At 38.1% G+C, this 26,860-nt stretch overlaps 1 protein-coding gene across 2 annotated transcripts in view; it reads left to right on the forward strand.

The window, feature by feature from the left end:
* The window catches only part of tspan7b (tetraspanin 7b), a 318,804-nt gene that overhangs the window by 259,509 nt on the left and 32,435 nt on the right, over positions 1-26,860 (forward strand). For both annotated transcript variants that reach the window (XM_039745087.1, XM_039745088.1), the window contains exons 2-5: positions 7,853-8,041; positions 16,642-16,716; positions 20,889-20,984; positions 23,089-23,244. In XM_039745087.1, the coding sequence (XP_039601021.1) occupies positions 7,853-8,041; positions 16,642-16,716; positions 20,889-20,984; positions 23,089-23,244 (516 nt within the window). The remainder of the gene's footprint in view (positions 1-7,852; positions 8,042-16,641; positions 16,717-20,888; positions 20,985-23,088; positions 23,245-26,860) is intronic.

Here is a 26,860-nt window from a genome sequence, read left to right on the forward strand (position 1 = left end):
TGGGCTGGGAGGGATGGCAGCTCCCATCGGTGTCCATAACAGGTAGTAAGTATTAGATTTCGACGACCACTCGATTTCTGGAGCCACGTGCCTCTTCGTTTATATACACGGCGCCCCCTGTGCAATTTAATGAGCGCGCACCGCTTATCCTTCATATATGGTTCGCAAATTAGACTTCGAAGACCGGGGCTGAACGGGAGAAGTCGGTGACAAGAGCGCGCGACCCTTCATTTGAGTTACCGATGTCCTTCTGTGTATATAACGAGGACTAAACAGAGCGCGAGACCTCTTAACTTCCATAAACGGCGCCACTAATGGGTTAAATGACTCAAGCTGTAATAGCAATTCACAATTTTGTTTTTGGTATGGGCGCTCGATGCAGTCCTGGGCGGTTCCTCATGTCCCCGCTCTGCACGGCTCAAGGTTGGCTAGGCACCGAGTTACGTCAAATAGCCGTAATCGACATCAAGCACGTACCGCAAGCCTCGTCAAACTGTCTACCAAAATATAAAAAGAGTTTAATCCATGGACTTTACATAAAAAGGGCAAACGCCCCGCTGCACTCGGTTAACGCGAACCTGGATGCTTGCACTACGACGTGCGCTTAAGCCTCGTGTAGAAAATTTCCTCCACGCCCTGCGCCCGCCTTGGTGGTGTTCTTTATGTAGGTATTTAAGTTGTTGACCCGAAACACAGACATGCATGCTTGTAACTTGTAAATGGATTGGTCTTCCTTTCAGATTTTTATGTTGCATCCAAATTTGTTTTTGATAAAGGTTGGACAGCTTAATAGTTCGGCTTGGATTTTGTTCTAAAATAGTATCTCTTATGGATATATTACCATATTTTAAATTGAGGTCTGACATATGCTAACTAACAAAGAGCCATTTATATCATTACATTCTAAAGCAACCCCATCTCAATGGATTTTACAAGTAGGGATAAATAATCCTTTTCACTATGGAAAATAGCCTGGAACAGTACCAAAGTAGCAATGGAAAAATAACCCCAAAATCAGCAATAAGATATTTTCTTTTTGGTCAGAAATCAAGATAACTTTGGAAAACTGACTTATCTGCTAAAGTATTTCATGGTCACACCAGTTTCTTGACTCTTCAAGTTGACCAGTACATGTACTAAAAATGGTTAGCAATACTGAAAATGTTCCACTTCAATTATTATTTCCAGCATATATTTTAAGCAAAATGAGAGTTTTTGAAGAATTTAGAAAGTTTTTAAACTAGGAATAATTTTTACATTATCTTCACATTAAACTCTAAAGCACTGTTCACAGTAGCACTCATAATTAATTGATTTATACAAAGTTACCAGATGCTATTCTTGAACTAAAGTGACCATGAGCAAGTCACTTGACCAGGCTGTGCTCCAATTGGAAAATCAAAAAGAAATGTAACCAGTTGTATCATAGATGTTTTAAGTCACCTTCGATAAAGGTGTCAGCCAAATTAGTAAGTGTAAACGTAAAAGTAATTTTCCAATAGATAGCTCAGTGGAACACTGGTTTGTAGTACAATTAAGGGCTCCGTTCCTGGGCAGCTCATAGTCTATTCCAAGTGACAGATTATGTCAATGGCTTTATGGTATTCTGGTCCATAGCTGTCTCCTCATATATGATGCGATGGTACATCAATTGTAGAAATCGTGGCATGCTCCTGGGTTCACTGTCTATGCATAGCATTTTTGTAAAAATTGTGCGCTGTGTCAACACTTTAATATGGGAAAAGGACTGAAGGTAGGTCCGGCAGTAACACCTGTGCCGGATGGGCCCTTTGAACATCTGCAGATGGATTTTTTTTAATTACCACCGTCCCGTGGGTATAAATATTGCTTAGTAATCGTCAATGTATTCTCTTGTTGGATTGAAGCTTTTCCTTGTAAATATGCAAATGCCAAGTCAGTGGCCAAGGCATTGGTCAAAGGAATCATTCCACGCTGAGGGATACCCAGAAAGATACAGACCGATAATGGTTCTCATTTTGTGAACACCTTTTTACATGACCTGGGCCAGTGGCTGCAGGTGGATGTCCATCATTATTGTAAATATCACCCACAAAGTGGTGGAATGGTGGAAAGGGCAAATTCAACCTTAAAGCAAAAATTGGCAAAGATCAATGAGCAAACTGGCCTATTGTGGCCTGAAGCATTGCCTTTGGCCCTGACTAGCATGAGGGGAAGAACCCATCAGCAGATAGGATTGTCGCCGTTCGAAATTCTGACCGCCCAACCGATGCCGATGGGACTTCCCACAGGTAATGTCACCCTACACACAGTTGAAAATGATTTGTTGTCCTTCCTTACAGGCTTGAGGCATTCCCTCAGGGAGATACACGAGCAAGTCCAACAGGACTGGCGAGAATCAGATGAAGGACGATCCACATGCCTTCTTCCGATCGGTTCGTAGGTTCTGATATGAGACACCTGAAGGAAGCACTGGTACCATCCTCGGTGGTGGGGACCATTCCAATATCTCCTTAGCACTCCATATGCTGTAATAATTGAAGGACTTGCTTCTTGGACACATATTTCACATTGTAAATTGTGGAACGAGCCTATATTGAAATAAACAACAGTCGTCAGCACCATCTTCAATATTTGATTGGTTTAATTATTGCTAGTGAATTGGGAGCTTTCTCTTACGCAGTTCACGATTGTTATCGCTGTTGTTCATTTACTTGCTGTTTTATTTTTATGTTGTGTCATTCTTTGTATCATTCCTTGGTGACTAGATCAATTACCACCCAGTTTCTGCTGTATGCTCCACTTTCTCCCACCCACCTGGAAACTGATTATGTCACCATGATCCCACCTGCTGATGCCGACGTTGCCCTAGCACCCTATGATCATAGTGAGTTTTGAGTGCTTATTTGTTGTGCAGTATATGTGCAAAGGGGGGAATTGTGGAAGCTATAATATATAATACAGTGCTACCATATATGTATTACTAATGTACTGATATTGACTACTATAAGTGTGTGTGTAAGCAAGAATATTTAAAGCAGGGTGACAACAACTGTTAACAAAAGAATGTTTTGTAATTTCCTAAAAGCAACCGTTAGCAAAAGACTGTTCTATGTCTAGGAATAAAAATAAAAATGTGATGACATAGAAAAAAAAGCTTGAAAAAGAGGAAACACTGAAGCAAGTGTAAAAATATTTTAGAAAAGGGCACAGAGAGGTAAAAAACTATGTAAGCGGCCTGAAGATGGGAAAGTTAGTCTTTCTGACTTGCAAGCAGAAAGCTCCATATTCACTACTCACCTGTTTATTTTTTTTAATAAACTAACATTGATTACTTGCACTCCTGTCTTCCTCAACATCTTTCTTCCACAGTATCTAAAGGTCATTGGTAGCTCTGAGCTGGCCCCTAGTTTGAGCAACTACTGTATGTGAGTGAAAGGCTATTCACTGATCTACTGGAGTCCCATCCTAGGATAGTTCCTGTCTTACCCGCAAATTTGCTGTAATAGACTCTGGCTTCCCTGTATTGCTGTTGTGGAAAAATGTTTAGATGGATAATGTCAAGAATAGCACTTTAGTGGACTTTCTTCTTCCCTCATGAATTTATCTTTTAGTACCCAGGTCCTGTATAGCAATTTTCTCTGTTATTGCAGCTTATAATGAACTAGCTGCAGCAGAATGTCCTGCCATTCATGGAAGGATGGCTATAATATTAGATGGATGCATGGTGCTTACAACAGAAAGATGAGAAAATGGATAACTAACATATACACATAACATGTTTCTGTGCATATGTGTAATTTGTATGCTTAAATGCTTATTTTGTATGTGCTTACATAACTCCTTAGTGAATTAACATTTAAGTAGAAAATACTTTCTTACTCACAGTATTTTGAGTAAACACTATGTTTTTTGGGTATTAGTTTATCTTGGTTTTGCATATCAAGAACTTAAACTTTTGTTCCTGGAGTTTCTCAAGGTCAAGTAACATTATGCTTGGCCATGTGCAATAACTGGCGAAGATAAATAAATCCCAAAGACTGGTAAAGTTTGCAGAGCAAAGGAAATGGCACATGCCTGCATGCTGCAATGTAGTAACAAAATAAAAAGCAGTAATATGGTTATAAACGCATATCTACATCAGCCTTGAAATCTGTGTACGGTATGAAAGTTATGCAAATTGGAGTTTTTGGCTTGTTCTTATTGCTACTATCTTAATATTAATTTATGCATGTTGTATAGCTTTATACTGCTTGGGAATATATGTGAAGTGGTCTAACTGTGCCTCAGAGTTAAAGGTCCAAGAAGAAAAGATGTTTTTGAGGAAACTGCCTTTTGACAGCCCCCTAGCCTTGACTCTCTAAGAAGACAAGTAAAAACTCCCAAAAAAAACCCTTCTAGGGAAAAAAATGAAAGAAACTTTGGGAAAGGCAGTTCAAAGAGAGATCCCTTTCCAGGTAGATTGGGCGTGCAGTGGGTATCAAAAGAAAGGGGTAATTACAATACAATACACAGAACAGAACTCAAGTAACCTTCAATATAATAGTGCAATAGAAATATTACAAGTACAAAGCAGAATTCAACAGTAGATGATATTACATAATACGATTTGGATTTGTCCATCAAGCTGCCTCACCTGTTGGCCATCCCACAGTTAAGTCAACACTGGGCCAGCCAATCCGTTGAAAGGGCCCTTCTACCTGATGATTTCCTGTGATCCTCCATCAGAGATGACTTTTCCTTAGGCAGTCAAAACAACTTGGCAATAGGGCAGTGGCACCAAGTGCCACATTTGAGTACCAAGAAGAGAAACAGAATAGGTGAGGGTTAGTAACAAATTATAGCTATCATATTACTTATGTTTTAGTGCTAATGACTAGCAACAGAGATGCAGTATGTACAGTTAATCAATAGAATATTAGAGTCATTATTAATGGAATCAGTTTTTAAGAGTGTAAAGATGAGTCCGATGATAAGGTCAGATGGCCAGGGAGGACAGAAAAAGAAAAAAAATCAGATATGCTGGAGAAAAAAAACATTTGTCCACTTCTGGGCATTCTACCTAAAATAGTGGGTTCTTTTATTTTTTCCGGCTTTATCTTATAGGGTTTGATGGAGTGGGTCTTATTGAAAGACTGGTTATCTGCTTTCATTCAGACATCACAGGCAGCTGCACAGAACTTTGAACAGGGAGAGGTGGTGCAAAACGTCACCACAGAAAAACTCTAAAAGAAAGCAGAGAAAAGTAGAGATTAATAATGATAGATTAGATAGATAGATACTTTATTAATCCCAAGGGGATATGTAGTTTATTAAGAGTACAACTGAAATGTAGCTACAAAAAAGTGTAGTTTTAAGTGTAAAAGCTAAAAAGGTAGCTTTTAGGAGTTTTTAAAAATGTTTCACAATATTAGCCTAGCATATCTCTATTGGTAACATATTCCAGATTTTTTTGTGCATAACAGCAAAAAGCCATCTCACCACTTCCTTTATGCTTAGCTCTTGGAATAATATGCAGACCACCATCAGAGTATCTAAGGTTATGATTGGGAATTTAGGGGGACAGGCACTCCAAAATATACGAAGGAATAAGATTATTTAAAGCTTTAAATACCATTAGTAGTATTTTAAAGTGAATTCTAAAGGACACAAGTAACCAATGTAATGACGTTAAGACTGGTGAGATGTGCTCAAATTTGAACTAATTGCAACCGATTCATGCGTTTCTCTGGTAGACCAGTTTGGAGTGTGTTACAGTAATCTAGTCGACACAAAACAAAAGCAATTTCTCAGCAGCTTGCAGTGTTATGTAAGGTCTAACTTTTGCCGTGTTCCTTAAATGGAAAAATACAGTCCTTGTAATATGGTTAATATGCAATTCAAAGTTAAGTCAGAGTCCACGAGTACAAAAAATGAAGAAGAATTAAATTAGATGGATCCAGAGTTTATAAATGGGCCCAAAAGTGTCCATCGATTTGAAAAGTTTGCTTCTGCTGTGAAGTAGTGTCTTACACATGTGAAGGTACTCGACTGAATGCGGACATCCAGGTTGATCCACTGTTATATGGCATTGGAGCTTCGGGCTTCATAGAGCAACTGACATCACTGTTCTTCCGGCTGTTCTTGGTCAAATGTTTGGATAAAAAGGGAGGGGTCTGTTTGCAAATGCTTCTTCTCTTGAGCAGGAGTATGCTTGACAGTCTTAGTAGAGTCCTGAAAATATCCCCTCGATTTGGCAGATACTCTGTAACATATCTACGATCTGCTTCTCACAACTCAGAGGACATGGCGGATGTTTGCCAACTGGCCGACCAACCACAGGCGTTACCTGGTAGGTAACCACCTAAATAATTTGACTGAGATTCATACCTAATATATATATATATATATATATATATATATATATATATATATATATATATATATATATATATATATATTTGTAAGCCTGTGATAAAGTAAACAATACTCATCAAAAGCGGATGAGCAGAGGTTGATACGAGGAGCCAGATTTATAGAAGCTGTTTAGTTTTCTGGATTCCCCCAGTACAGACTCTTTAAAGGCTTGGAATAGCCAAACATGTTATAACAGATTCAATGGCCACAACTGATAACTCTTCCTAGTAGCAACAGGATTATGATGGTGTTGTACCAAGAGAGATGTGCAGAGTTGGCACAATTTGGAGTACAGCAGGCTAGTTCTGAGTTGTCAAATTCTTCCTGGCCAATGAAGGAAATGAAGAACAGTTAAGTCACTGTCTAACATCCTCCACTTTTCTTATTGTCCCTTTAAACTCTGAGAGAAAGTGTTAGCATGTATGATACACCTTTATCTAGAGTATATATTTATGTTTGTACTATATATACAGTGTATGTGTGTGTATATATATATATATATATATATATACACACACACACACACTAGGGGGCTTTGCCCCCTACTTGCTTTTCTCGCCCACCCCACAAACCCTTTCTCCAGGGGAGCACTTCATGCTCGCCACTTTGTGTCTCTGCTGCTCGCGTTGATAAAGGGGTGGGGGCACACTATGGAGATGCGGACGAATCAGCTGCAGGCTTGTACAACCTGTACAGCAGCTGCTGCTACCGAGCTGCATGATCTGCATGTTGCGCTGCACGTCGTTTATTTAAAAGCCTGTACAGCAGCTGTCCTTTTGTCCCACTTTCTTGTCTCCCGGGATGTTAAAGTGTCTCAGAGAAATTGTTTGTAAGTAGGGCGTGACATTCAAATAGTCTGGCGGGACTTTAAAGTGTCTCCTCGAAATGATCACGTCTCAACCCAAAATGTTTTTATATAATAGATAGATATGTGACTGCAAAGAAGAAAACGGCCCTTGGCAGTTTGTAAATTGCAGTTATCTTAACCTGCATGTGTTTGTGGATGTGATAGGAGAACCCATATGTAATGTGTGGTGTGTGTTTATTTGAATACATACGAATATGAGTAGCTGTAACAGTTGCCCATACAAGTGAGTTTTAAAACTGACTGGACCATCTTCAGATACCACTTGTCAGTTGTCAAGTTAATGTTTTACAAAACAGTGAAACAAGAAGACTATGATTTACTTTCAGAATTGTCGCAGGTGGTTTCTTGACTGTAAAGTTCATATATCTGTAGAAAGTATACTGCACAAGAAGATCTGAAGGGAGAAACAGTGCTTACAGTTACAGTATGATAGACACCTAAGTGTGGTCCTGCAGACGTGATCTTATTTGGAGTTTTAACAGCTGTCCAAGAGCATTTGTTTGAATTATCAGTGTTCTGACTGTCAGGTTTTAATAACAAGTTGGTGGTACTGAAATGATGGCTGATGAGCTGCAACTCTGATTATGGTCCTCTTTTTTTTCCTTCTAGATTACCGGAGCCATCCTACTGGCAGTTGGATTATGGGGAAAACTTACATTGGGAACTTACATTTCACTAATCGCTGAAAACTCTACTAATGCGCCTTATGTCTTGATCGGGACTGGAACTACTATTATCGTGTTTGGCCTGTTTGGTTGCTTTGCAACATGTCGTGGCAGCCCATGGATGCTGAAGCTGGTGAGTGACTGATAACTCATTTAAATACTTTGTGGGGACGTGGTTTCATTTGCTCTGGTGGGTGTTAGAAATTGAATTTTAATGCAAGAAAATGTCGTTGGTTGCGGTCATCAGGACTGCTCATCAAGTGTAGCACTGATTGGAGCCTGTTTTCCATTCTGTAATCTTGCATATATTTTAACCCTAATGAGCTATACATTCAAAAGAGGTATCATTCTCTCAACCAAAGACATGCTGTGAGGCTGAATGGCAATCAGGGTTGTCGACTGGCGATTTATTTTTTTCTTTTATAAAAAAAAATCTCAAAGTTCTTCATCTGTTGATGTAGCAACCACATCTGTGGTCAAAAGAAAATGTGTTGATTTAAGGTGCAGTTTGCTTATGCTGTCTAATTGGGGTCTCTGCATGTGCTCTCTTCACACACAGCAGCATCTGCCCCAGCATACATTCATAAATAATAGTATACATTGGACTGCCATTCTGTCTAGTGCTAGGTTCTACCTTGTTCAAGATGAACCTCTAGCTTCCCAGAGAGTGGAATAGATAAATCTCAGGCATTTCTTTTTAGTGATGAGTTAAAATTAAAGAAATGCTTTAATTAATCTTTGTTTGTTCCTCAAAAATTGTTATGAGAGAAAAGACTGTCAAATATTTAAGAGATGCAATAGGTGGTCACATTGAACAGCAAGGCTAAAGATGGTTAAGAGGGTTATGCACTGCATCTTCTCTTACATATACATATATTATGATTGCTTTATTATGTTATTTAATTTACACAGTCCTGATTCACAGATGATCAAAACATACTAAACATGTGGCAGTGGGATTCAGGCCAGTGGCAGCTCCTTTGTGATTCATAGATGTTTCAAATTAACCACTGGAGAAGCTGTACTCCACATAGCTTGTTTGTCTCATCCAACTTTTAGACCAAGATCCACAGAGTGAAGAGGTCTCTGTTTTAAGCTGAATTTACTCCCATGTGCCTAGATCTAAATCAGGAGTTTACTTGTCCATTTATAAATGTCTTCATAAAAGTATGGACCTCATTGGCTATCCTGTGGTATTCTAATGTTGGTTTTCTTATATCAAGGGATCAAATGTGTGCCACTATTACAATTTAACCACCAGCTGGCACTGCTATTAGCCCACTGAAAGGAACAATGCACTTGAGGGATTTGCCTTATCTTGGTTCTCCCCAAAGTGTGACTCAGCAGGAATTGGGATTTATTTTATTGTAACCCAACATGAAAGGTACCAACTAACCTCTTTGGTTCTTTTCTTAATGGGAAATAGGAAGACATTTGAAAACCAGCCATAGAACTGTTGCGTGTAACCTTTTTCCTGTCTCACTCTTTCCATTGCACCCTGCATGTTAAACCCTGGGGATCTCTTTAGCAGGCTGTTTCACTCACTGGGTCTGTCTTTCTTTCAATGCTTCACTTCACCTGTGCAGAGCAACTAAGTGAATCCCATGACTTAAGGACATGTCAAACTTTGACATAATTTGAGAATTAAACTTGTTTAGTATTGAACAGAGGACCTAATCCAGGTCTTCAGAATTCTCAAAGGCATTGATAAAATAGATCCAACAGAATTCTTTCAAGTAAACAGTGAATCACATACTTAAGGGGAAGTGCATTTACGACTGAAGCCAAAAATCACTTCTTTATGCAATGAGTTTTTGGAGTCTTGAACAAACTACCAAGACATGTACTATATTTGAAGGAGAAACCTTATCAACTTTTCAGATGTTCTGGATGAGATACTGGGACAGCTTAGCTATTAGCTAAACAAACAATCTTGATGGACTGAATGGTGTCTTCTCATTTATAAAATTTCTTTTGTTCTCTATTTCAACCCAGTGTACCACTATTAGAGGGGCTCACAGTGGTGTCCCATTGATCCCTAAAGATACCGCAGTTAGACAAGGAATGAACAATATAGCTCTCAGCTCGGTACTAGAAATTAAATAGAAATTGATTTAAGTTTTCATGTAAAATTTAGATATATCTGCATCAAAACCAATAGCAACAAGTATAAACAATACAAAAAAATTATACACATCAGTCTTCATATCAGCAGGTGCTCCAGGAGGTCAGATTTCTTAGTCACAGGTTATATATCCTTAATCAAAAAATAAAAAGAGAAGTTTCTTGCCAGGGACAGAGCTCCTTGGAATGAATCGTTCAAAGTGTTCAAGACACCTCTCAAGGTGTCCATTTTTGCAACTGAGTTGAACTCTTTTCAGAAGTCTCAGAAAAAGCAACTGAAGTAAATGCTCCATTTTTGCAACAAAGCACTAACAGAACTGAACACCCTTTTCGAAATAAGTCATAATAAAAGGCTGCCAGGCTCTCCTCCAAGTCCTGCCCAAAATAAGTGTACACCTGGCTTTCTTTCTGCTACAAGGGCAAATGGTTTCTGAAAACACAGAATGTTACTAAATCATTATTATTCAAGCTCAAGGTTGATTCCCATTTGAATCAGAAGCTGCTTGAATCTGCAAACAGACTAAATATAGAAAACATTCTAAACGCCTGCTTTATCTTTCAGCTTTCCCAGAATACACTACACTTCTCTTTAGAATGAGAAACTTTCTGGCTGGAGGCCCACCACCTGAAATCTGACAGTTGAAAAAGCCAAAGTATATCTCATATAGGGATTGTCATACCAGTTCCTCCACTATCCAGTGCTTGTTTTTCAGTGCAACCATACATTTTGTGTTTGAAGACAATAATGACCTCAGTTGTGTCTTTACTCCACCTCTTGACAAGTTTAATGAACCATATATATACTGCTGTTCCCACATTAACTTAATTACACATTAAAATGTAACCTTTCACACTCTTATGCAACATATTTAATTATGTATCTACCATTCTTATTGGCAGTTACTTTAGTAAAGTGTCTTTACAATTTTAAATACAATTTTGAAATCCATTTTAGAGCAGAATGGTATGTCTGTATTGAGTGTGGCGGAATACTCTGTGACAAAAGAATAGCTGCCAAGATAAAAGGAAAAATATACAAGATGGTAGTGAGACCAGCAATGTGGTGTAGTTTAGAAATTTGGATAACAACTAGACAGAAAGAATAAATGTTCAAGAGATGAAAGAGATGTGATGGATGTGTGGGATGAAGAAAATGGATAGGGTAGAAAATAGGTATATTACAGGAAAGCCTAAAAGTAGAAGGGATGTGGTGGAAAATGTAGGAAAGAAGTCTCCAGTGGGCTACTGTATGGAGACAAGGGGAAAGTAGATTGCTAGATGAGAACATTAGTGATGTAGCTGCTAAGAGAAAAAAGAACAGGGATACCAAAAACCAGAAGGAAGAATGAGGTAGTTGAAGATGTAATAGTAGCAGTAGTATTGTCACATGTACAGAGTAGTGAAGGGTATACAAGAGGTTGGAAGTAAAGTGCAGATGGTATAAAACAGAAGCTGATTGAGATGAGAGATATTTAATTTCATTCATTTACTCTGTTATGATACAGATTAACTCTCCCTACCTGAGCAATACTGTCTCATGACCATTCACTGCTTAGGATTTTGTAATAAAAATTTTAATAATGCACCACAGCCAAACTTTATCTCCTGTTTCATAGAATAAAAACAAGCCTTACTCCTTAGCCAAGTACTAAATATCTGATAAGCAGACTACTAAGATCCCCTGATTTTTTCCATTGCTGTTGATCTCAGAATTGATGATAATCTCAGGAATATACTGTTTGTATTAGTCCCCAAATTTATATGTAGCTCCAAAGTAATTTCAGAAGTTTTTTTTTTTTTTTAATTGACCCTCAGTAATTAAATGCTCACTTACAATAAAAGCCATTACAAAGAATGGGTCACAAGCAACAGACTTGAGAAACATTGGACTAATAAAATTTTATGTGCTCACACACCCCTGAGCTAATTGATGAAAGCAAGATATGCATCAGACTTTAAGGTAAAATGGCCTTCTATAAAACTGTACCCTGCCCTTCAGCTAAAATTACCTTTTTCTTGTTGATCTTATAACACATTCAGCTGTGTAGTATTGAACTTGACTGGTATTTTATGACTGTAATGTCCTTCCCTCTTACCTCACATGGCCAATGTAGCTGGTGTAGGGAATAAAACTGCATAATGCTGCTGCCACTCCCACCATTACCTTTAGTAACCTAGTGATGCCTGATGTTAATTTCCTAAATATGCAGCTCAGCTAGGCTCTTAAAAGCCTTGATTCTTCAATCTATCCATCCATTTTTCTATCCATTTGAAGAATCTGTTCTAATATAGGGTCACATTTTAAAAGAGTTCACTTATTACTGCATAATTAGTGACTATGAAAGCAACATGCTTTCTCTTATCTTATCTAGTAAGTTACTGGTTTTAATTAAAAAAAAAAACTAAATTAAACCATCTCCAGCATTTTAGCACATATACTTTTATCAATAAATACATAAACAGTTTATGGCAATGACCCCTATGCACTATATATGTTTAATAGCCCACACATACACACACACCCCACGCACACACACACACACACACACATATATATTGTTGCATTGTAGCTTGCCTAATTCATATAACAAAGTCACACGTGTGCACCTTGAAGACACCTTTAAGGTTCTCTCAAGGTAAGCGGTTCCATTCTGGAAAAAGGGGAGGGGTGTCATTGCTAGCAACTTCTCCCGTCTTGCCTACAACTCTGATAGGCAAAACCAGTATAATACCAAAGTATGCCCCAGGCTCTGGAAGCCCCACCCCATCCTCGCCATCTGCTATATTTTCGGCCAGCGAATGGAACAGAGTGATGGATCTGACGGCATTAAAGCAGGAAGAACTACTGCCCAATATTAGAAAACATGCTAAAGAGAAGGAACAGAAATTGTACAGGTGATTATAGCCTATCTTTTTGGTTACTGTTATTATTTTTTGTTATCCACTACTGGGGAATTGTTGGTCTTATATCCCAATCCATCCCAAGTCTAAGTCATCACTGACAAACAATGTCTGAAGTCCTTCAGCCTTGTTCCTTGTATACTTGTACCAATAGGAAACACTAAAACTTTACTTTGCTTTACACCATCTTAGTTTTGCAATGCCTGACATGGCCGTAATGATTGTTTGGTCGTGTCCCATGTGAGGTTTACTTTGCTTTACGATTAATCACACCCTCTGATCAGGGCTATATTCTGGCATAGAGGAGGTAAGATGTTGTTTGAGGTTCTAGTGACTAATGGGGAGGCCTTTAATCCAACAGAAAATAGATTAGTAGAACCTAAATAATTATACCTCTATTGGCCCCAAATGGCCTACAAAGAACTCTTCTACTCCATCCTGGGATCAGTGCTTCTTAGGTCCATCCTAGTTAAGCATTTGCTTGTATACAACTTTTTAACTCTTTAGATGCATCTACCATAGCATGTTAGTGGCTCTGCCCTTCTCATGTAGGGCTCAGTTTCTCTTCTTTTCTCGCTTTCTCTTTTTCACTTTGTGTTGTGTTGTGGGATTAGGGAGGGCAAAAGTGTCTCATTTTTTAATGGCTATTGAGTTATGGAGTAAATACAGAATTGGAGAAGATCGGATAGAAAACGTATGCAGAAATCTACCTCATTTACTTAAAAGTAGATGTTTTGGAGGCAGTAATATATTTGCTTTCCTACTTGAGAATCCTGGGGGTCTGTGATTTTTATTCATTTCTCAGAACAGGTAAGTATTGTCATGCCCTGACAGCATTCATTATATTATTGCATGGTTTCACCAGCTTTCGTTTTTAGAATTTACTTTAATATGCATAACAATGGAAGTACCAGAGCTCAATCAATCAGATGTTTATGTTGTATAGCATCTTTCACGATAATTAAAATGCTGTTCAGAGCAGTCCACATTAAGTCCGGTAAACGTTTGTACAGGGTCAGGTGTGGGTCTAGAAGCCATCCTTGTTTTTAAGGATTTAAATGAAACAGTTAATGCATTTAGAAAGAGAGTTGAAAGCTCCTCATTTCCGTATCTCTCTGTAACTGCCTTGCTTTCTTCTGATGTGCCATTAAAATGAGCTCAGACGTGGACAGAATGTGATTTCTATGCATACAACCAGATGAGAGTGAGTTGAAAAAAAATCTTTTTATCCCATTTTTACAGCTGATTAGCAGCACAAGCCTAGAATAGAATCAGAGTGTAGCTAGAAAGAAGTGGGAAACTGCCATCAGCCATCAGGAGTGAGAAATGTAGGTGGGGGGGTTTGTGTCAGGGGTGCTATTAACATGTCACAAGCACTTACACTATAGCTGGCATTCCCATTATCTGCCATTGTCAAGACACTGTAAAATAGGAACTCCCAATTCATACAGCTGCTGGGAAATTAAATATTGTTTGACACAGAAACAAACCCAATGCTGTTAGCAATGCACACAGGCGATCAACACGGCTGCCCCTCTCTGTTTAATGCCGCCAACACTTGGCATTTTAATAGTAGCTCAACAGCTCTAAGACTCAACAGTTGTGGCTGATACCTTCTGATAGCAGGCGGTGGAACGGGTTTTTGCACGATGCTCAGCTTCAACGTGCTTGTGCCAGCCTGCTTTCCTATTAGTTGTGTGTGAATTTCACTTGGAACAAAAGAAAGTATGTAAGCTGACTTAATTTGTTGGCCCAAAAACACCTTAGTTGTATTTTAACCATCGCAAAATCCTGAGCTAAGCCAATTTTCTTTTTGGTTTCTTCCGCACGGTTAATTATTTTTTTATTTTATAAAGTGCCCTCCAAAATAAGCCTTCTAACACAGTGCTTTCCAAAACAAATGATGGGAAAATGAAATAGATGCACATATGGCTGTATATTAAATATAAGAATGCCAGTTTCACAGTGCAGTTAAAAGAAATATATTAAATGTTACTGAACTTAAAAATAAAGTATAAACAATTCACAGATTATCCACTGCAAACAAAGAAACACAATTTCCATGCTTTTTTTTTATTATTATTTTAACCAATGGATAAGAAGGAGACACAGTGCAGTGGGTCAAACTGATAACATTATCTGCACCTATCATTAATTGCTTGGTTTGGTTATGAGTTATTTTACTATAGAATATTGGAAAATGTGGTGGTGACATCTCCACAAAAATAAATCCATTCAAATGTGCTGACTGCAGACACCTCTTTGTGGAATGTCCAGTCATTTGCAGAGTATGCGTTATGTGATCTCTCTGTATCTGTGTGTGTTTTCTTGCAAGTCCAAAAACATACAGTTTAGATGGATTCATGACCAAGTGAGTGTAGGTTTGTATGTGCCTAGAATTGGTTTCTTCTTTTTGGCTCAATATTGCCCGGAAGAGCTTGTGAATCCTACAACCTTGACATTAGAAGTAGGGGGTTCAGAAAATTAATGAATGATCTTAAGATTGTGTCCCCAGCTGTATGGCTGAATTCTTAATTCCACTAGTGATCTTATCTCTAAAGATTCCTCCAAGTTGCCTTATCTGCTGTAAACACCATAATTTAGGAATTGTGAAATATATACTGCATCTGAGCAATCCTCTGTTCAAGATGTAGTTTCTCTGGGGTTGACTCGTTCATGAAAGAGTGACAAGCAACAGTGCACAAAAGAAGCAAGACAGGCTGATAAACATCACTGAGTGTCATAATACAAGTGCCAAGTTATCCAGATGTCTGCATCATTGTCAGTGCCACAGCGACAAATTCTGAAAGATAATTTTATTCCAGTTGTATTATTGCATGTTTTGACTCTGGAAGGGATATAAAGATCAAGGGGCATTTCTCAACTTTCCCTACAACTTTCTTGGGTGGTGCTATGGTCCCCCTACTTTCTGTCGCCCAGCCTGGATATCTCTCAGTCCTCAAACTTCTGATGCCTACGTAAGATTTGTTGGTGACAATATCTGAGGCATCAATCACACTTCATAGTGGTCTCCCCTGTACCCTGATAGCATGTGCCTTGAAGAGAAAAGGCAGTTGTATAAGGGCAGAAATTGTAACCATTAATGAAAAAAAACTGTTTGGCATCTGTATACGCATTTGAATTCCAAAGATTTTAAACACCAGTGCATGTAGCCCAAGACATCAAATGTGAAGTTTCTATAGAATGAAGGCCTTTGCCTATGTAGCATCATTTCAATGACCCTATTTTGAAAAAATGTGCAAATACAGAAGCATTACATATTTTATGGACTTCTCCAGTATACGCCCATACACAATGGTTAAATTTAAATTTAAAAAGTCCATTGATCATTTCTTAACCTGCTCTTTTTATTCGGCAGTCATGGAGAACCAGAACATGTTCTAGCAACTGGAACAAGGTGGGGAAAAACTCGCAAAGCACACACACATAAACATACCCAGGGTTCACTTACACTGGGCTCATTAAGTGAAAATGCATGTCTTTGAAACGAGAGAGGAAAATTGTACTATCCATAGAAATACCACACGATCAGGGAAGAACACGCAAACTCTGCATTGACATTGTTTGGCCTGGAAATGAAATCAGGGACTCTGAAGCTTGTGGTAGCCTGACATATTGTCTTCTTGCTATAATTTTCATTGATAATCTATTGCTGTATACTCACTTCATTTTTTCCATTTTTTTTAGTATGCTATGTTCCTTTCCTTGGTGTTCCTGGCTGAGCTAGTCGCTGGAATTTCTGGCTTTGTTTTCCGGCATGAAGTAGGTATCTCTTATGTATTACATTTAATGAATGAGTATTTATTGTGGTCAGTCATTATTCAAACATTATGTGTTTTCTAATTGTATTATTTTACATTTTTCTTCTTCTCTTCATCTTTGTTTCTTACCTTTCAAAAAACAAGATGGATATGTTCATATTGTGCTTGTTGTGTTTTCTATTAAACTGGTTGTCCACACATTCATTTTTTTTACCCGACTGTGTAATTCAGGTTCATGAAAGTCTGAGCTTCTCTTTGCAGTAACAAATACTAGGAGTGCTCCAAAGCTAGTTCCTTATATGGTGCCTACTTAACCCAAACCGTTTCAGACACAAAACATCAATGCCGTGATCTGCTGCACTATAGGTTACCCTTCGATTGATTGATCAATTGATCAGTCAATCAATTGTTTAGTGTCTGGAATGTCCTCACCAATATGAATCACTTTACAAAACAGCCCTTGCACATACAAAATAACTAAATTATACAACTAAACATTTTCAAACCTTTGTAACCTACTTCAGGGTTGCCAAGCGCTACAGCATGTCAGGCGCAAGACAGGAACCTGCCCTGGAGTGGATGCCAGTCTATACACAGGACCCATTTATAATCACCAGTTAATCTAACATGCATGCCTTGAAGGAGTTCCACATCAAGATTATTGTCACATTTACAGAGTGGATGGTAAATAAGAGAAATTGGTGGCAAGCAAATGTAGAATTGTGAAGAAGGTGCAAACTTCTCACAGGCAATGACCGAGCCAAATCACCAGTCTCCTATTATTTTAGCATCTATAAAAGGATTCACATTTCTTTTTTTTTTTTTTTAAGATATTTACAGTACTTAATATATTGTAAAAAATAAACAAGCAAAGAATGAGTACAAAAGTAAACTGCAGGTCAATTTTTGTATGATCATATAGCATAGTCAGTTTCAAGAGTTAATTGAAGTACAGTAGACTTGCTCAGACACTGGTGATTTTACTGTACGCAATGAAACCCCCTTTGTGGACCCCGCTCCCCCCGTGATCTCATTCATTATCACTCAGTCTCGGCACACAAGGGAGCTTTTATTCCCTGTGCTAATGCCTCAGTCAGCAGGCAGGGGATTAGGTCACTGTTACAGCAGCAACAACCGTACATTTCTTTTCGATATCCAGGCATAAGTACATCAAGTTAAAGAGTCGCATCGTATTTAATCTTCATCTAAATGTCAATAGGAGACTTCCTAAAAGGAATATATAAAATTAAAATGAGTTGATAGCTTTAAAGAAAAATGCATTAATATTAACTTCTTTGATTATACAGTGGATTCAGAAAGTATTGGGACCTTTTCAGTTTCTGCACACTTTATTGTGGTGTAGATTTAATTTTAAATGGATGAATTTGCCATTTTTGCCCCTCAATCTACACTCTGTAACCCACAATGACAAACTGAAAGCATGTTTTCTGCAAGGTTCACAAATTCATAAGCAAAAACTAAAATTTCTCATCAAAAAGTATTCATACCCGTAATTCACTATTTTGTAGATGAGCCTTTGGCAGCAATTATGGTCTTCTTGAGTAAGTCTCTACAAGGTTTGCAAACTTGTATTTCAGCAGTTTATCCCATTCCTCCTGGAAAATCATCTGAAACTCTGTTAGATTGAATGGGAAGCATCTATAAACTGCCATCTTCAGGTATTTCCACACATGGACTTTGGCTAGGCCACTCAAGAACATTCGAAGACTTGTCCCAAGTCCACTCCAGTGTTGTCTCGACTGTAAGCTTTGGTCATTGTTGTGCTGAAAGGTGAACCGTTGACTCAGTCTAAGGTTGCATACACTATGGAGTAGGTTTTCTTCAAGGACCTCTCTGTATTGGGCTGCATTTTTCCTTCCCTCAGAAATGACCAGGCTCCCTGTGCCCGCCATTGAAAAGCACTCTATAGCATGATGCTCCCATCAGCATGCTTCACCATATGCATGGTATTAGGAGGGTGATGAGCAGTGCTTGGTCTTTATCAGACATACTGCTTGAAGTTCTGTCCAAACTGTTTAGTTTTTGCATGTTTTCAGAGTCTTTTAAATGCCATTTGGCAAAATCCATGTGGGTTGTCATATGACTTTTTCTCAAGAGTGTTTTCTATCTTGCCATTCTGCCATAAAGGCCTGACTGATGGAGTGCTGTTGAGATGGTTGTCCTACCCACAACGTCCTCCCATTTCAGAAGAGGACTTCTGAAGCTCTATTAGAATGATCATTGGGTTCTTAGTCACCTCCCTAACCAACACCTTTCTTGCCCAGTTAGTCAGTTCGGCCAGGCAACTGAATCTAGGAAGAGTCCTGGTGGCTTCAAACTTCTTTAATTTCATAATTATTGATGTCACAGTGCTCCTGGGAACACTCAATGCTTTAGAAATGGTTTTATACCCTTGGCTTGATCTGTGCCTCCCGACAGTTTTATCACAGTAGTTTAGAGAGAGCACCTTGGACTTCAAGGCTTAAATTTTGCCCACACAAACAATGTGAACTGTCGGATCTCATGTATACAGGTGTGTGTCTTTCAAAACTGTCCAATCAATTCAGTTTTCAAAAGGGTGGACTCCACTCAAGTTCTAGACACATTTCAATGATAATTAATGCAAATAGGATACACCTGACTACAATCAGAAATGCCACAGCAAAGGGCCAAAATACTTTTTAAATGAGAGACTTCAGGTTTTGATTTTTAATACATTTTCAAACCTTTCTGAAAACATGTTTTCACTTTGTTATTATGGGTTACTGAATGTAGATCAATGAGCAAAAATAACAAATTTATCCATTTAAATGTAAATCTACAACACAGTAAAGCATGCAGAAACTGAAAGGGTCTGCACATTTTCTGAATCCTCTGTATGTAACAAGAGTTTTTAAAGTGTTGTAAAGAACCATAATGCAGAGTTCATTCTAAATGCCAAAATTATATAGTAGATAATGGCTCTTTCAATCCTTAATCCATAATCTATGGACCCGTAATGAACACTTAACTGTTTATTTACTCTACTTTTAGAGCCCCTAGATATGCTCACCAATTTTGCCCACAGCCCCAGTTGAGTTAACATACTATAGATACATGAGGAACATTCTTCTGTGCTTTGGTTAGTTACTGGAGTATTCCTCATACTTCTCTGGCTTCTTTATGGAAAGAATTTCTGTCTGTCCACTGACCATTGTGCATCAGTTGCATTTGGACATTTCCGAAGGGGAACATGTTCCCCTAGTTTCTACTTTGAAGCAAGTGTCTCTATCAGTTTCATCTATATAGGTCACCTTCTAAAAATGTTAAGATCTCAGGATTATATGACAACTGGTAAATGATCTGTGATGATCCTTTGTTGTAAACTGTTTTTAGAACCTGATGGTGTAAACAGACATTTCTTTCATTAAGACTGATTGGATAGATATTATTCAGGCTCTGTAGCCCCTGAGACTTGAAGGCTGAAATCTTGTACAAGTACTTTTAACTCCAACACAGCCCTTGGATCTTGTTAAATACAATTGCATGCAAGGAATTTGTAATGAAATCTTTCACGCTGTCCACTTGTAAGAGGTGTACAGGAACATCCAAATGAATACCTAATTATTTTAAGGTCAATGAGAGCTGCAAAAGAAATAAAAAGCCTTGAAGACCTTGCCAGTGTTTCGGTAATCAGAAGCGATAAGAATCAACATTCTCTAAATCTGTTGTTCTGGTTCTGCCTTAGAAAAGTGGGGAATGCTTGTTCCACATGAGGAAAGGTCATTAACTCATCATAGAAGAGCTCAAGGAGTTTGGTATCTGCAGTGCTGTGCCAGTCCAGGATCTGGTATACAGTATAGTTCGTATTTTATTGTAACCAATCTACATTCTCTTCTATGGTTGTGATGTTTAGCTGGTGAATGAAAAGACACTTATTTACAATGTGGAGTTCATGAAAGGATGAGAACTTCTTTGTTTTACATCAATTGGATCAATTACTGTACCTGAACTTGAGTATTACAGGCTTTGGTCCAATAAGCTGATCTCTAAAGACTACTGCTGGATCATTTACCAGGGATTATACCTTGTAGCTTATCCCTGGGCTGCTCAGATGTAGCTGGACTACATTGCAGAAGAACTGGCAGGCTGCTAAATGATTTTAAATGTTATTCCTCTTGGCTTTTCTTTCAGATCAAGGGCACATTCCTCCGGACATACAATGAAGCTGTGCAGAACTACAATGGGAAGGATGACAGGAGCCGGGCAGTGGATGACGTGCAGCACAGTGTAAGACAGACAGAAAAAGGCATCTCTAAAGATGCATGAGATTAAATGAAGTTCAGTTAGATTCAGCTTGATATATAAGGGGTATTTAAGAATAATCCATCATTTTGAATGGTGCTAGATCCAATTACAACACCATCAGGCATAAGACAAAGTAACCCTGCACTCTCAAATAAGCCAGTTAGCTATACCTGCACCATTTGAAGATTTTGGAGGGAAACCACGGTACCCAGTGGAAAAGGCACAAAAGCACAGAGTGAATGTGTATCCTCCACACAGGCATTGCGGCGGCCAGGACTGATTTGCAAGACAACAGTCCTAAGCAGTGTTCCACCCAACCACAAAACTCAGATCAATATTAAATATGCTTACTGTAACCTATATGTTCTCAAGTAATGCCATATTGGCTGACAATATATCATCCAGTCAAAACATGGAAATAAACTGATATGCTTCTAAAAGACATTCATGCTACAGCAGTGACAGCAGCCTGTGGGCAGAATAGACACTGTAAAATTAAATTCTGCATTTTCACTATCCTTTAATAAAACCTTGCAAGTTAAAGTGCCAGAAGTTAACCAGTACAGTATTCCATTTATTTTAATTGTACATAAAAGCTTAGTTCTGCTCTGTAATGTTACATTTTTTCTTAACCAGATATGTTTGTGTATCTCCTCTGATAAAATGGATGCAAGGCATGTTTTGCATTATTCTACCAAAGTCTATTATTACTGTAAATGGACGGAAGTACTTTGTACGCTTGAAATGGCATGATCTGGTGCAGCAGCTGGAATTAGTAGAAATGAGGCTTTAGGCAGATTTCTTAGGGCTTTAGCGAGGAGAGTCTAAAGCAGTTGGAGTTGGAGGCACCATCACATCAGTGAATTAATCATCTGATTGATAAAGCTGTATAATGTATTTAAATAATTTGTTAATCTGTAAAATAATAAAATATGAAAGAAGAATGGGGGAAAGGTGGCCAAAGGAAAAAAATTCAAGAGTTTTTGTGATATTGAGATAATCTGGATATGTCTGCTGTGAAGACATTTTAATGTCTATCCTGGCAGCGTCAGGCACAAGGCTGGATCTAAATGAGAAGCGCTTAATGTACAGCTGCTAATTGTTTTAACCTGCACATCTTTAGGAGGTGTCAGAAATGCAGGACACTTAGTAAAAAGCCAAGCCAGGAACAAGTAGAACCTTTAAACTCTTTGCAGACAGTGTTTCTCCAGAAATGGTACCTTGGTATCTATTAACTGTGAGGAACAGCACTAACCATTCTGTCAAAGTAGAACTCCTTAGCTGGATATTATGAAGACATTCTATAATCCAGCTAAAAATATCTTGTTGTAAGAGAACTTGAAATTTGCACATGCTTGCATAACTACACCAGGCACAGTAAAAGTGTTAGGCAGATTGAATTTGAAGTGTGTGTGTGTGTGTGTGTGTGTGAGGTATGCATCATTACTTCATAATTAATAATGTCAGATGTTTGCCCTCATTACTTACAGTGAAATTGGGTCCAGTTTCTTACCTGATCAGTATCTGTGTGTTTGCTTGTTCCCCTAATGTCAAAATGATTTTTCTAATGTAGTCTAATTTCTGTCCACATCCCAATGATTTGCATTATTGATTATTTGATGACATTAAATTGGGAGTATGTTTGAGTATCCACTGACATTCTATTCATTGTTGAGTACTGCCTTATGCCCAATCCTTTGTTTTTTCTGTTTAATTTTAATTTTATTTTTGAAAAGTAGAACATTGCAGTGGTATGCTACTTATTCTAACAAAAAGTAATAATATACGAGATACAATCCAGAGAAAACAAAAGAACAATTGAAATACAAAAGAAGAAACAAAACAAGATTCCAACTTGTGCCTAATTCTGTCGAGAACTTATAATAGAAGGTACAAGTTGAGAAAACAGATGAATGGTTGGATGATGTTATTAGATTTTCAAGTTAAGATTGAAAAATCAAGGAGTTCAGGGCACATTATTTGTTCATTCCAGGATGAGCAGAAAGTGAGGAAAAGGGACCCTTTACTTTTTATACATTTTTTTGCTTTAGTTAAAGTAGAACTTTTCTGTTTCCCTTTTTTCCAGCTGCATTGCTGTGGAGTGCAGAACTACACTAGCTGGTTTGCAAGTACCTACTTCACAGAAGAGGGTATTCCGTCCAGCTGCTGCGCAAACGCCAGTGACTGCAACCAACAGGACCTGCGTAATATTACTGTTGCTGCCACTAAAGTGTACCAGCAGGTATGTCTTGAGTCATACAATGCAAGTCACAGGGTTTCATTCCTTTGAAACCCAAATCATGAAATGAACAAAGTAATCTCTTTATAGGTCAGGATGTTTTTTTTTCAGGGCATGCCTTGAAGCAGCCAGTTGTAGCTGGTCATTAGTTCTTTTCAAGTGATGGAAGTGCCATGTAATGTCACAGAAACTGTAACTGAGATCAGGCACAGATTAAAGTGACTGCATTGTTAGCTAATAAGCGTCAGTGTATTAGTGTATTGTCTTTGCTCATTTACCTATAGTTCTTATTGTAATCTTAAATGCTTTAGTCTATAAATACTGTATATATTAAGGTTTTAAATAATACATTTATTTAAAGGTAGGAATTTTGTAGTAGCTGTATAAATCATTTCTTACCCTCATTAAGTCTTATGATTATGTAGCAATAATTCGGACCAATTTTGAACAATTCAACCATTGTAGTGTTATTTTGAATACCCTGATGCATCTAAGGCAGCTCTGACAGACAATGAAGTAAGTTGTGTAACAAACTGTATATGTCCCATTTTTGCTAAAAAAAAAAAAAAAAGGATTACATCGGATATTGCATGGCCTAATTTGACAAGAAAAAAGCATGATGACATCTCTGCTTTCACTTTTTGAATGAAATAATCTCTTCAACATCACACCTCTGTTTAATGTCGGTAGTTAACATTACATAAGATATTGAAATTTGATATAGTATGACAATACACATGGTGACCCCTTGTGCACACTGCCACTTACATTGTCATATTCATCAGCAGATAAATGTAAAATTTTGAGTCAGTACCTGCTCAGCTTCTCAGAACAGCATGTGGTGGAACAGCTGAATTTTAAAATCTGATGTCTCCAGCACTTGACTTTCCAAACATAAAGCTTCATCTTTAGCAGTAAAACATTGCAGTCTTATGTGCTCAGAAATGCAAAATCATTATCTACTTTACCTCTATCTAATTTATTGTAGCAATTTTGTTCAAAATGAATAGGGTTCTAGCATTTTACAATACCAATAAATGTGCCAAGTTTCATTGGGATTGAGTCATTTGTTTTTGAGTTACTATGTCAAAAGACTCATGACACACAGACAGGCGTTATTCCAAAAGTTGTCAAATCATGTTCAGGAATGTCTGAAATGTGTAAATCAATTGAAAACCCAACATTTTAACCCTTTACAGGACTTTACTCATATAGTACATATACTTGTGGTATATGTTACAGAACCCACACAACTAAAAGAATTGATAATAATATATTTTAATTAATAGGCGCCTTTCTTAGTACTCAAGGTCACCTTACAATGAAATTAAACAACATTAGTAAAATAAAAACAAAGAGAATGATAAATCAAAAAGCAATAATTAGCAAACAAACAAAGATAACAGGCAGTAACAGTCCAAAATTCACAATTGGTAAGCCAGTTTAAAAAGAAAAGGTTTGAGGGCAGTTTTAAAATGTGATATTGAATTGAGCTGACGAATATGAGAGGGAAGAGAATTCCAGAGTTGAGGAGCACTATGAGAGACGCTCAAGCTCCCATAGAACAGTGTTTGATGTGTGGTACAGAAAGCAGAGCTGCAGATGAGGATTGGAGTGAGCGAGAGGAGTGCAAGTCTGGAGGAGATCAGTGAGGTAGGGGGGAGCGAGTTTGTGGTGAGCTTTAAATGTTAAGAGCAGTATTTTGTATTGTATTCTGTAGTTAAAATGGAGCCAGTGAAGTTGAGAGAGAATAGGTGTAATATGTTCAGTAGATTTAGAACAGGTTTTTATCCTGGCAGCAGAATTTTGAAGAAGTTGTAAGCGATGGAGTTTTTGTGGGATGCCAGATAGAATAGCATTACAGTAATCTATACGTGAGGTGTCTCGGGCATTACCCAATACTTCATTATTGTGTTGGGTAAGAACAGGACAGAGTCTAGAAATGTTTCGGAGATGGAAGAGGGCAGTCCGAGAAACATTACTTATATGGGAAGAAAAAGAGAGAGTACTGTCAAGAATAATGCCCAGACTCTTCACCTGGGTAGAGATGTTTGTGTTAATGTTGTTAATTAAAATAGAAGACTGGTTAACCTTACTATGTGTGGATTTAGAACAAATGAGGAGCACCACAGTTTTATTGCTGTTTAGTTGGAGAAAATTGTGAGTCATCCATGTCTTTATGTCTTGGAGACATGCCATAAGAGTATCTGGAGGGAAAACTGAAGTGGACTTAGTGGATAGATACTGTAGCTGTGTGTCATCAGCGTAACAATGAAATTTAATACCATGGTGCCGGAAGATATTACCTTTTGGGAACATATAAATCAGAAAAAGAAGCGGGACTCCTGAGTAACGACTGCATTCTCAGATTTAAAGCCCTTTATCTGAACAAATTGCCTCCTGTCAGTAAGGTATGAAGAAAACCATTGGAGGACAAAGCCACAGACTCCAAAACTAGCTAGTTTTTTCAAAAGTATCTGATGGGATATGGTGTCAAATGCGGAGCTGAGGTCAAGAAGCACAAGAATTGATAAAAGTCCCATATCAGCTACACGGAGAAGATCATTTGTGATTTTGACCAGGGCAGTTTCTGTGCTGTGTTTAGGACGAAACCCAGATTGAAACTGTTCAAAAACGTTATTTTTTGAAAGATGGGACTGGAGTTGGGAGGCAACTATATTTTTGAGAGCTTTAGATATAGATATGAATGGAACATTTGAAATGGGCCGATAATTGTTAAGGATATTTGGGTCTAAACCAGGCTTTTTGAGAATTGGAGTGATTGAGGCTGTTTTTAGTGAGAGGGGGGCCGTGCCTGTAGTAAGGGAAGAGTTAAATAGTAGTTATCATGGGGGAAATACGTGACTGATAGGATTTAACAAAGCTTGTAGGTATTGGATCTAATTGGCATGTGAAAGAAGTAGATTTTGTTATAAGCTCCGAGATATATTATTTTCAGCTGGTAAACTGAAATCTGAGAATATGGTGGCTGGTGAGAGAATATGGGTGATCGTGGAGAGTATGTCATTATCAGCATTACAACTTCATTTGAATGTAATTAGCAGAATGTAAAAATTGGAAATCAGGTGCAACAATATTTAAATGATTCATTTAACTTGTGGTCAATATCACATAGTACAGCTCTTATATTATTTAATTCATTGGCCACATCTCTTACAGCATCCACTATTGCATTTTCTGACTTCAGAGCAGCATCCGTCAGCACATGGTCAGATGATTGCCCAACATTTTCTGAGGCAGGAGTGTGTGTGCCCGGGACAGTATCACCATCACCGCCTGGGGTCACCTTTTGTAATATTGTCTGAAACTGAATAAACAGTAATATTACATCTACTCCCTGCTTGTTTGTCTTACTAAACATGCAAATTATTTACACGAGTATGGATAATGGTAAATGGAAAAAAAATTAAAACTCACCTTCACCTGCAGTGATGTCGTGGTCCCCCTTACCCGCCAATAATTGCAGCAGCTCGCTGCTCAAACAGTGTGAGTCCTGGAATTTCACTACCTCCTCCAATAGTTTTGAAACTCAGATGGTGGGCTGCAACTCGCCTTTTCACATTGACTTTGATATCTGACCAGTTCTTTTTTTATTTCA

Source organism: Polypterus senegalus, chromosome 2 (genome assembly GCF_016835505.1).
Source record: "Polypterus senegalus isolate Bchr_013 chromosome 2, ASM1683550v1, whole genome shotgun sequence".
Lineage (NCBI taxonomy): Eukaryota > Metazoa > Chordata > Cladistia > Polypteriformes > Polypteridae > Polypterus > Polypterus senegalus.